At 37.7% G+C, this 12,458-nt stretch overlaps 2 protein-coding genes and 1 non-coding gene across 3 annotated transcripts in view; all 3 read left to right on the top strand.

Annotated features, from left to right (window-relative positions):
* The first annotated feature begins 169 nt into the window (after positions 1 to 169).
* sdhc (succinate dehydrogenase complex, subunit C, integral membrane protein) lies at positions 170 to 5,888 on the top strand. Its single transcript, XM_060872044.1, has 6 exons — positions 170 to 258; positions 1,130 to 1,180; positions 1,322 to 1,423; positions 3,645 to 3,706; positions 4,341 to 4,504; positions 5,643 to 5,888. The coding sequence occupies exons 1-6, from the start codon at positions 242 to 244 to the stop codon at positions 5,745 to 5,747; spliced, it is 501 nt and encodes a 166-aa protein (XP_060728027.1). The 5' UTR covers positions 170 to 241; the 3' UTR covers positions 5,748 to 5,888.
* Positions 5,889 to 7,792: 1,904 nt separating this feature from the next.
* On the top strand, positions 7,793 to 7,866 carry trnar-ucu (transfer RNA arginine (anticodon UCU)). Its single transcript has one exon. It is a non-coding gene; the product is annotated as a tRNA-Arg (tRNA).
* Positions 7,867 to 12,004: 4,138 nt separating this feature from the next.
* Positions 12,005 to 12,458, top strand: part of cadm3 (cell adhesion molecule 3) — a 99,082-nt gene continuing 98,628 nt past the window's right edge. The window contains exon 1 of the mRNA XM_060872033.1: positions 12,005 to 12,185. The gene's annotated coding sequence lies outside the window, so the exon portion shown is untranslated. The remainder of the gene's footprint in view (positions 12,186 to 12,458) is intronic.

Raw genomic sequence — 12,458 nt, 5'->3', positions numbered from 1 at the left:
TATTGTATCTCCTAGAGTAACACCCACGTTTTAATTCAGGACCTAAACATTCTGATATAAATGTTTTGTAGATGTGTTATTATGGGTGCAGATTTATCAAATATATACATAAATACACAAACCATGCGCCGTTTTCCAGGTTACTGGGAGATTATATAAAGATCTGCGTGATTTCCCACCGCTGCGTTTTTCTCAGACCCGCCTTCACATCCGCTTTCGTCACTTCCTTTTATCAGAAAATATGGCGTTATTTCTAAGGTCAGTGGTTGTTGACTTTTTGCTTCAGATTTGTCATTTGCTTAAACTAGCAAGTTTTAAACACACAACAGCGCTGTTAAACATATTTGTGTTCTAATTGTTAGCGAGGCTCGGAGGCTCTTTGTGGTGTTTGTCATTGCTGTCGTCAACAAGCTAAACACACTGTTTTATTAGTGTTAATTATGTCCGAATTATTAACACATTGTGTTCAGTTGCGTGTTTAACATAATGGTGCGTTATTAGCTGGCAGGATTGTGTGAAACTGGTGTCTTTTAATGATGGCATAAGCTTATTTAAATGCTGTAACTTCTCCAGCTTGCTCATGATGACAAGTTCAACAATTGACCAAAACCTCTAACATTCAGTTTTTTTCCACTTAACATAATTCCACTTCACCCTTAGTTTGTGAGCACTGACCTGTTCCTTAGTCCCAGATAAGAATATTGTTTAAGAAATTGTAATTCCATTAGTGACTATTAGAAATATGAACTAAATATAACTATTCAAAGGTTAAAATATAAAAAAAAATTGGAAATATTTGGACTGTTTATGTTCGTAACAAACCTTTCGAAGGTGCATATGCCCATGTTTTAAATAAAGTACAGTTTGCACATCCAAAATACAGGCACAAGTGATCAGATGTGTATCCAAAATATATGCGTTCTTAAATGTACCTGTGAATTGTCTACATTTATTTATTTATTTACTTACTTATTTATTTATTTAGTTTGTTTTATTTTTTCCTACTGAATTTGCAGTCTGATTGAGTACCTTCCTTGTTCATACTGTGTTATAGTAGCTCTTACCAGTAGTTTGTCTGATTTCGATCTAATCACTGATTTTTTTGTGTCTTTTACTTTTTTGATTGTAGGATGGTGGCCCGCCAGGGTCTGTGTTCATCACGGGCACAACTCTGTAGGCAGTAAGTATATTTTGTGTGTGTGTCGTAGTCCTCTCTGTGTCTTGAATCTTTAAAACTTTGATTAAATGCCCCACTAAATGTTTTGTATCATTTAAATGACCAAAGTCAACATATATTGCTTGTTCTATTGTATTTGAACAGTGCTGTTCCAATGGGAACCTCAGCAAAAGAGGAGATGGACAAATTTTGGGCCAAAAACTCTCAACTCAACAGACCCCTTTCTCCTCATATAACCATTTATAGGTAAGGTGTGAGCATCAAAGGCCATAGGTCCGAATACTGATACTCTCTGATACACGTAGTCTAGTATTAACAGGATACTCTTGGTTTCGAACACTAGGTCAATTTGAACTTGAAAGCATAGCACGTGTCAACAATTGCTAAAAAAAATCCACAGTGTCCACAGTGATGAAAAACATGAGTGGGAGGACTGAGCAGAACATTGTTATTCAGAACAACACTCTGTTATTGTCCAGTAATGTCATTTTGCAATATTTCTAGAATAATATTATAGTCCTATGACAAAATGGTACATATTAGAGCAGCAGTGTCCAATCTTATCCACAAAGGGCCAGTGTGGGTGCAGGTTTTCATTCCAACCAAGCAGAAGCCACACCTGATTCCACCTGTTTCAGACCTGCCAACCTTTACGCATTTTGTGTAGCAGATACGCATTTAGACATCAAAGTACGCTGCTACGATTTGTCACTTCAAGATACGCATTGTAAAAGACCATTGATGCCTTTGAGTTCAACTGTCTGTGCATTTGCGCACCAGGCAATGCGCCTATGGGTGTAACCGCATTGGGCAGCAACCTGGGAAAATAATAATTCGACCAATCATAGCGCCAGTTTAAAACTCTTCAACGCTACAAGCGGAGAGCCGTCAAAACGAATGTGATTTTCATCTGTCTCTGTCCGTCTTCAATTCTTCTTACAGTGACTGTTTTTTTACAAGTGAGGACTTAACGTTTCAAAGGTAAATGGCCAGAATTGTGAATTTCATCCATTTTAATAAGCCTGCCGAACCACAGGCATCGTTAGGCTCCTTTACTGGGGCATGTGCCCAAGTGTCCGGTGTTGTGCCGCAAGTTTAAGTTTTACTAGAGTCTTGCATTATTGCTGAGAAAATTAACACATGTATGTGTTGTCAGATATGAAGTTAGTGTTTAGTTCATTAGATCTAATTTATGGAAATACATAAAGAGTTGTTAAAATAGTTTTTATGTTGCCTTTTCGATAAAAGAGTTCATCAACACTGACCAGCAAATGTGCCTGACCTCGCGCCGCGTCGCTGCAGTAAGTTGCTACTCAAAAAATTTTTCCAAGGTTGGCAGGTCTGCTGTTTAATCAGTTGTTCTTGGCTTTTCGTAGACACTGGTGTGGCTTCTGCTTGGTTGGAATGAAAACCTGCAGCCACACCGGCCCTTTGTGGATAAGATTGGACACCGCTGTATTAGAGCATTGTTGTTTTAAAAATTTGGGGCACTGAGGATTTGGACAGGTCATATTTTTGGTAAAGAAATTACATTTATTTTGAAAAAAAAGAATTACATGACCTTGGAGTAATTTGACTATTTTGTTGGAGAATTCATTGGTAGTGGTTTCATTCGTGGCTGTTGATTTTTAAACATGTGGCATAATAGCTGTAACTCCATTGTGCCCAGTACAGCATTTGAGCCCCCAGTGTGTTATGGCATGTGGATTTAGCATTAGGTGTAAATTTGTCATAAGAATCCATACACAATGATTCTTTTGGGGGTTTGATGTTGAGTGCATCTGAATTCCACTCTTATGGGGATTGTTTTAATTACTACTGTCTCCTGTGAAACTCCACTACCCTCATTAAATGACACACAGATGTAATCATCAGAGGTCTCGAAGGTAACCACTGCCTGCGATTTCTTGTCCAACAACAATAACTTCACCCTATCAATAAAATCCTTCATTTTAACACAAATTATGCTGAATTATGAGATTTACCATTTTGTTACAGTGTAATGACTTTATTTTCAAAATTATTGAAAAAAAAATTTCAGTTTTTTTAACTGTTAAAATATATATATTTTTTGTAGTGATATATTACTACTACTTTCTCAATATATCGCAGCTGTTCTTGAAACATTTTATTATTCTCAGTATGTTACAACTTTATTCTTAAAGTCTTAGGATTAGTAGACGATTTTTTAACAGTTAAAAGGGCCCCGGCTATAAAAAGTTTTAGAGCCCCTAATTCACCTCCCCATAACTTTGGACAGCCAGTCTTGTATTTATAAGACGCTGGTGGTAAAATGATTAAAAAGTCAGAATTTCTGACATTTCATTTTTAGCTTTCCATCCTGACATATAAAGCAATTACAGTCCTGTTAAGCTTTTTGTCATATGAATTGTGTGTGGAAGAGATTTTGTCGTTATGGTAACTACTTGCCCGAAGCTGGTGTTACTATGGTAACTGTGCCTTGCAGGTGGTCAGTCCCCATGGTGATGTCAATCACTCACAGAGGAACAGGCGTAGGGCTCAGCGCAGGTACAACACACACAAACCGTCCTCTAATCAATAAGACAAGATATAATTAGATTGTTTTACTTGTCATGCTAATAAACTATAATTTCCTCACATATGCCCTTGCTTTGTATAACCAGAATTTGTAAAATGTCATCTTACTTTGATCATGAATGTTATTGTTTGGCTTACTTCATATATGGGAATTACATTTTCACTAAACATTTAGCTGATTTTAAATTGACCATTAACCCAGTTGTTGATGGCACTGCCCATCCAGACTATGCCATCTGGCTAGAATGAAAATATATTTTAGCGACTGATTTTGATTGAAAATCTGAAATTAGTATTCTGTAAATGTTAGTCTGGAGTTGTTGTTGGTTCAACCAATTAACGTTAAGAAGGTGACTATTACTTATGTCCTAAGTCCTAAAAGGCCATGCCTTATTATATATTTTTTCTTTAATTCGAGATTATGAGAAAATTAAGTTTCTTTTGTTATATTTAGATCACGAGGAAGTAGCTCATGCCAGGATCATGAGAAAACAAGAAAGGAAAAATATAATAATACATGGCCTCTTTTGTAATTAATGCTTACAGTGTTCGCAGTATTATTTCTGTGTAAGTAAGTCGATGTGACATTTCCTATTTTTCTCAGGTATTTCTGCTTTTGCGGCTGCTGCACTAGTGTTGCCAGGGAGTTTTCCTTACTACCTGGACCTGATCCACTCGTTGTCCATGGGCCCAGCTCTCATCACCTTAGCCAAATTCGCCCTGTCTTTCCCAGTGGCCTTCCACTCTTACAATGGCATTCGCCACCTGGTAAACACAAACATTACAACAACCAAAGTCACTTTACCATTTTGGTAAAGTTGGTCTGAACTTGATCACCTTCTCTGGCAAATCTCTTAATGAAATTGAAAAGGAAAAAAAAAAAATAATAAAAAGTGTGTATATATATATTAATTAAATATTAAAAATATTATACTTTTAAATATAAAATTATATATATATATATAATTATATATGCCACTATTACGGCACTATTACGTCTGTTCTACGGAAACCCAAGAGGTCTCTTGATATTCCACTTGTAATGGCATCTCTGTAGGGAAATATCATACCTGGTGTGCTTCAGAGAGAGCTGCAATACTATACTAATTATATTGTATATAATCTAATTATATCCAACATTATTTGATATAATCACATACATTTGTACATGCATGCATCATTAGTCTTTCAGTTGTATCAGCATCAGTCAAACAATTTTTTTTTTCTCTCAAAAGTTTCATGTTTTCTGAACAGTCCCCACCCCTGGCTCTGCAGGTGCACAAATCACTTTTGCACCACATTTTACAGAATTTTCTTTTTTTTTTTGGTGTTGTGGAGCTTGTCCTTTTGAGGCAAGAAAACACAGCATTTGAGTCTCATAGTGGCATTTTTTAAAATTACTGACTGTCTATGATAGAAACAAGTCCAAAAAATGTTTTAGAAAATATTCTACAGATGTGAGAAATATGTCTGAATTTACATTTGTTGATGTAGAATGTGATATGCAGCATATTCACTGCAGCAACAGCAGCAAAAATATGAGTGTGTGAGATTCTTAATTTGTGATTTGTAGAACAGGATTGAAAGGATAGAACTGTTGTGTTCTGTTTGTGAGGGAGAAAAACTACATATTCCGCTGACACATGTGCTCAGACATTTTGCTCTAATAATGCCCCATAGATAATATAGTTCCAATTTTTTTTTATGTATATTGATTATTGCAAATTGTTGCCTGTTCTGTTAGTTACAAAAGTGTCTTATATAGATGTATACTACTTAGACAGACTATGCATGAAGGAAGAAGGATGTGATGATTTCAGTATGCATTGTACATGTTTTTTTTTTTTTTTTAATATTAAGCTACATTTTACTTTATATTTTCCTGTTTTTTATTGATTTATTTCAGATGTGGGATGTCGGGAAGGGCTTTAAGATCCCTGAAGTCTACCGTTCTGGTTACATCGTCATTGCACTGTCCATTGCCACGTCAGTCGCCTTGACTGCACTCTGAACCCAATGTTGTAAAGGAAAAAAAGCAGAGTGTGAATTTGTAGAGTGGCAGAAACAGAAGAAGGATGAGATGTTTTTGTTTGTGTATATTGATACCCCTCTTGACCCTCATTCATCAATAAAGTAAATTAATTAATGTTTACACGTGTTGTATGTTTCTATTTACTAGAAGCTATGACCACATTTATTTTTAGCAATATATTTTTATTTTGGCAATTCCTTTGAAATAATTCTTTAGTATGTCACATCCTATTTGATAACCGAGTATTAGGAAGTGCTAAATCAATGAAGGAAATTTTTGGTTTACTACTGAAACCAGACCTACTGGTGTACACTCTGAGGAGGGGAACACGGGGAAGGTGGTCATACCCTCAGGTATACAAACGTTTTGGGGTTTTTTTCAGTGGCAAAAAAAAACAGTGTAGTGAGTACTTTCATTGCAAACCACTCAGTAGCTGATCATTTTTTGCCATGTTTTCTTGGTATCACACCTACATCCACAGAGAGGCCTAACAAAGACATGTAAACTAATGGGCTGATGTTAAAAATTAAAAAGCTATACCACTTTAATTGTGAGTTTACGAATCTTTCAGAATATTGAGGTTTGGCTATTTATTTAAGGTGTCGCTAGGTGGCTATTTACATAAGAGAATGGAGAATAATTTAGGGCTTTACCGTTTTTTAATCTAATAAATTATCCTCTGTGAAGAAAAACCGTTAACGGCTATCATTAATGTTCTGGATGGTGTGGTCAGTCCCCAAGGAAGTAGTGTATACATTATAACAAGTTTAAATATAAAAAACATAAATATAAAGTTTAAATATATACAGCCTGGCCAAAAAAGTACATGCCATCATTTCAATAAGCTTATTCAACATCACAACCTTTATTTCCAGCGTTGCATTACTTACTCACCAATATCTTGTGTTGATGGTTGGAGAGTCGGACGTGAAGTCTACCCGAGCACATCCCAAAGATTCTCCATGGGGTCAAGGTGTGGACTCCATTATCTCTCATCAATTATCTCTCATCTTTCCTGAACCACTTTTTTACCATTTGAACCCTATGAATCCTGGCATCGTTTTCTTGTAATTTATGCCTGTGCCATCGGGGAAGAACAAATCCATTGATGGAAAAAGTACATAATATGGATGAGACTAGACCTGACCAACTCAAGCAACCCCAGATCATAACACTTGCCCCACAGGCTTGTAGAGTAGGCATTAGGCATAATGGGTGCATCATTTCACCTGTCATTTTACTCTGATGTGCCCATCAACCTGGAACAGGGTAAATCTGGACTCATCAGACTACATTTTCCTTTGCTCCAGAGTCCAATCTGAATGTGCATGTGGAAAAGAGCTACTTTGTGAGCTACTTTCATTATTAAACATAACCTTGAGTTCTTTTTTTTTTTTTTTTGGAATTTGATTTCACCAGAAGTGATCTGTTGTTGGTGTTATTTCTTAAGAATTCTTTTTATGGAGTTGAAAGATAAGAATAAAGTCCAGATCCATACATGTTTGCAGTATCTGTGAACACAAATGATAGTCATAAAATCTAAATTTAATGCAGTTTGCTAAATCGGTTACATGAATGGGCAAAAATTATACCTTGTTTTTGTTTATTTTGTTACAGTGAAATATGGAAACAATTGTTTATTCTTATAAACCCATTCTTTATTTCACACATTCCTTTAAGCACAACATTTCTTTAAGAAAATAATGGACATTCATAAATAAACTCTAACATTCTGAGAAGACAAACATTTAAGAAGATAAACCCCACGGATAAACGCATCACGAGGTGTCCAATAACCCGACCAAAAGGTGTGGAAATTATTTTGACCACCGGTGAAAAATACCCGAATGCACCTTTCGCCTTTAGTCCTCCATTGCACCTTCTGAGTTGGTGTTTCAGCGCGACCTAGCGTCAAATGCTGGAATTGCACTTCAGATACTATACAATGGTCCTGATGAGGGCGAAAACAGAGGATGCGCAGGATTCAGAATTTGAGCTCGCTCTACGGCTGTACATATGGTTCAGTCTCTGTGGCGCAATGGAATAGCGCGCTGGACTTCTAATCCAGAGGCTCCGGGTTCGAGTCCCGGCAGAGATGTGTTCCGATAAACACCACGCAGTGGGGGGTGCATTTTACGATGCTCTATGGGGAAATAAAGATATTGTTCCACGTTATAAGCCATGCTCGATGATTTACTCAATTTGATGGACATGATGTTTTGTACGCTCTCACATCTCACTGATGTTTTGGCCTCTCTCACAATGTATATCTATCTATCTATCTATCTATCTATCTATCTATCTATCTATCTATCTATATCTATATATATATATATATATATATATATATATATATATATATATATATATATATATATATATATATATATATATATATTTTACAGAGAGAGAGAGAGAGAGAGAGAGAGAGAGAGAGAGAGAGAGAGAAAACGCATATGTGTTTATAGTGCTTAACAAAAGTACTTCAAAGCTCATTGATGCAGTTGTCTAGCCCATCTAGTGTGATCCCACAGAAGAGCTACTGTAGCACAAATTGCTGGACAGTTGATACTGTCTATGAAAGGTGTGCATAACAGCTTTCTGTATATGGGGCTGCATGGAACTGGACCATGGTGCAATGGAAGAAGGTGGTCTGATTACCTGGAGAAGAGATGGCACCAGATTTTACTGTGGGAAGACAAGCAAGTTGAGGCAGTGCGATGCTTTGGGCAATGTTGTCCTGGGGAATCTTGGGTCCTGGCATTCATGTGGATGTTACTTTGAGATGTACCATCTACCGTATGCATACACACATTGTAGGAACACTTGGTCATTATTTTTTCTCTCTCAGGAAGAAGCAACGTGTCCACTTCAGAAAACATCTCCTTTCCATTTTGCTTCCAATTTGCTTCAGCAATAATGTGCATGTCTCAGGCCTTGCCAGAAGAGCCTATCTGAAGGGAAGAGAATTGGCCTGAATTGCATACAGAGAGGACAGTGATAGAGGGAAAGGCAGAAAGAAGGACTGTCAGAGAGATGGAGAGAGACATCAGTGTCCTATTGATTTTTACGAGTGTGCACTGATTGGCTCTTGCACAGTGATGAAGAGGCTCCTTTACAGCTGAACGGTGTGATATTAAGCTCTCCAATTCAAAAAGCATATTGGCAAGTTACAATCTATTTAAAAAGAGTAGATAAACAGAAGTATGCAAAAAAAAAAGTATGGGATAAAAAAAGACCTGGGAACTGCATACAGTAACTTCATTTGATGATGGCCCACAATTGGAACACCCCTAAAGAAACCTTCTAAAATAGAAACGTTAAGGCTTATGGTGTAGTTATAATGCTAAAAGTCTGTCTATTTCATTAGACTGCATCGAGCTCACAACACTCTTAAAGACTCCTCTCACCTTGCCTATAGATTTTTTGTCCCCCTTCCCTCCGGTAGGTTCTTCAGGAGCCAAAAACCAGTAGACAGGAACGGCTTTTTCCATAGGGCTGCCACTTTACTGAACTCTGCCTCCCGATGATCAAGCACTTGTATATTATATCAATATCATCTGTATATTTATCAATATAATATATAATATATGACACTGTGTATATTTCGTGTCTATAGCACCCAACCTGTATATCCGTACCTATATACCCATAGCATATTCATCTCTATATTATCCTGTTCATACTGTACATACTGTATATACTGTACATCTTGCACTTGCTGCTTATTGCACTTCTGGTTAGATGCCAAACTGCATTTTGTTGGCTTGTACTTGTACATGTGTAATGACAATAACGTTTAATCTAACCTAATCTAAAAGCTGCACTTTGGACAGTTGTCTTTACAGAAAGAATACCAAAGAGTCCTGGAAAATACAGTCAACCTAAATGGAACATAAACTGTAGATGTGTTCAGTTGTTTGTACCTTTTCTAAACTTTTCATTCTCTGATTTATGCGTATGTTTCATTTTGTTTTAAATTGTACATCATTGTGCATCTAAAATCTTAATAATTCCTTATTCATGTATTTATTAATTCATTAATTATTCTAGTTTTGTCCATTCAGTGAGGTGTGATATCACAATGGCTTCTCATTCGCTCACATACTGGATCTCAGTGTCCTCGGGAGAGAAAGAAAGGACGAGCCTGATAGCAGTGTTGTGTCGATCTAATGCAATTATGTGTGACCTCAGACTCACTAGAATCCTTTAAGCGGATATCGGATAGTTGGGTCGCTTCTCTTTCTTCTCTCCTCACTTCATCTGCGCAAGCTCTCTTTTATGCCTTTTAAAAATACCGTGTGAACCTCCTCTGCTCTGCAAGGTGCCATCAGTTGTTCTACGACAATGCAAACAAATGATAGATAGATAGATAGATAGATAGATAGATAGATAGATAGATAGATAGATAGATAGATAGATAGATAGATAGATAGATAGGTATATTACAGTATTCTCGCATTAGTATTAAAAAAATTAACCAAGTGGCAATAGCATTTCTGGTCATCTAGATTATTTAAATTCCACTACTGAAATTAGTAGCCGTAATGGGAATAAAGACCTGAAGCAGAACTGAACGGCTTTAGTCCGCCACTACTGAATGACGTAATCACCGCTTTCTACGAATAACAGAGCATCTGATGCGCGCAGCGGCTCCGTGCACAGTATTTTCCTGATAACGGAGAATAGTGAGCGACACCGTGAACGCGCTTAGATGATAACGCTGTTCTCCTTGAGTGGAAGCATGTGTACGGCTTGTCACAATATGAGGCACATGTCGCGTTATCAGCCTTTCTGTATCATATCTCAGTATATAATTGCAGAAAGGTAACTCATCGCGCGAGCTGCTGCCGGAGCAGGAAAATTATGAGCTTTAGCGGGACTCAAAGGTGGGTCTGTGTCGCGGTTGTTGGTGCATGTTTACAGCATCACGCGCACCTATTTTGCTCTCTAGCCGACGTCTATATTTAACCCCGCGTCTCACAGCGCGTAATCCGCGTGCAAAACTAATCCTAATCCTCTCGCGGCCATTTACTCCCTCCTTCCTCCACACCTCTCTTTCTGATCCCTCGCGTCCCCCGGGCCACTAATCCAGGGGCGTGGCCACATGGGTGGCACAAGGAGACAGTGGCAGTTCCCACTGCTGAAATGAATAAGCTTTGCCGACAAACCTCTAACCTCACATAAGATTTTGGAGAAGTCCGTTCATGTTATGCAATTCATGCAGACATAAGGACTTGGCGTGTAGCTTTTAAGTGTTAGAATCTACAAAGCAACTACGAAGCCATTGGATTCAGTTAATAATTTTGGCCATAATTAAGGCACAAATAATGTATTTTGCAAATGCCATTTTGCATTATATATACATTATACAGCAAGGCCATTTTTATTTAAGTGTTTGTTTTTGCTTTACACTGAACATACATTGTGGTCAAAAGGTGAATATCGGCTACATCACAATTTCAGCTTTCAATTCAAAATATTTACAACTGGGGTATATAGTGGAGTGGCTACTATCCCTTTACTATCCCTTTATATTTTATGTTTTACTCCAGATTAAACACAATAATCTCCTCGTGGCTCACTGTTCATGCTCACTGTGGCATTATGCAATGCATGCCAACAAACTGCTTAAACATGTGGCACTTTTTGTTTAAACTCACTCAAACTTACATATCATTCAAGTGACCAAATACACAGGAACCACTGTCTGACAGGTGCTTCTTGTTGCCCATGTGTGCTCTGTTAATTTGATTGTTTATACAGTTAATAATCCTGGGTTTTGCCTGTGAAGATTGCCAAAAAAATAAAAAAGCCATGTTATAGCAAAATAATCATAAAAAAACAAAAAACAAAACAAAAAAAAAACAACCTTGCCGTTCTAATACTTATGGCACGGATTTTGTAATTAGGTGGTGACACCCATTAACGAGCTCTTCCTCTACCTTTTGCTCTAATTGTATTTTAACACTGACATCCCACTGCTCTAATCATGGAAACACACATACGTTGATTCCTATCTATCTATCTATCTATCTATCTATCTATCTATCTATCTATCTATCTATCTATCTATCTATCTATCTATCTATCTATCTATCTATCTTCCTAGCAGACAGTGTGCTTTGGCCCTGTTATACAAATGGTACGGGCCAAATCGTATTAAAATCCCCTCCCCCTCCCCCTCGCGCCATACCCCTCCCCTCCCCAGCTCCCTCCCAGTTTCTGTCTTCTTTCAGTCGGACCGTTTTGCTGCAGTAAACGGTAGTCGTTGGAGACGGCAAAAAAAGGCGAGAAAACACAACAGAAAAGAAAGAAACCCGATAAAGAAGCGTGAGCCGGACCTTAACGTGAGCATCATCAGTGTGTAGAGATCCAGCACGCAGCAAACGCGAGCTTCACGGGCACAGCATCTGGGTGCGTATAGAAGATGTTCCATTTTTCTGAATATACACATACGCGCCCTCAACCTTACGCATACATATTAGAGGTATTAGATGGTTAGATTTGTTATTTGATCTTATTATCGGCGGCGTCCTTGTGTTCAAATAGCAATCTGTGAATCAGTTTGTACACGGACGCACGCGCGCGCGCTCTGGTGTTGTGGAATGCGCGTATATCTTCGTACATACCAGAAACACCATTCTCGTGATTATGAAGTACGACGGAGGCGTATGTGTTGATAGGTAA

The sequence above is a fragment of the Tachysurus vachellii genome, chromosome 1, assembly GCF_030014155.1.
Source record: "Tachysurus vachellii isolate PV-2020 chromosome 1, HZAU_Pvac_v1, whole genome shotgun sequence".
Lineage (NCBI taxonomy): Eukaryota > Metazoa > Chordata > Actinopteri > Siluriformes > Bagridae > Tachysurus > Tachysurus vachellii.
Note: the sequence above shows the minus strand (reverse complement) of the source record. Positions and strands in the feature narration are given on the sequence as shown.

Coding starts and splice junctions, on each gene's coding strand:
- sdhc (XM_060872044.1), top strand. Junction 1,181..1,321: donor CGGGCACAACTCTGTAGGCA/GTAAGTATATTT, acceptor GTATTTGAACAG/TGCTGTTCCAATGGGAACCT. Junction 1,424..3,644: donor CCTCATATAACCATTTATAG/GTAAGGTGTGAG, acceptor TGTGCCTTGCAG/GTGGTCAGTCCCCATGGTGA.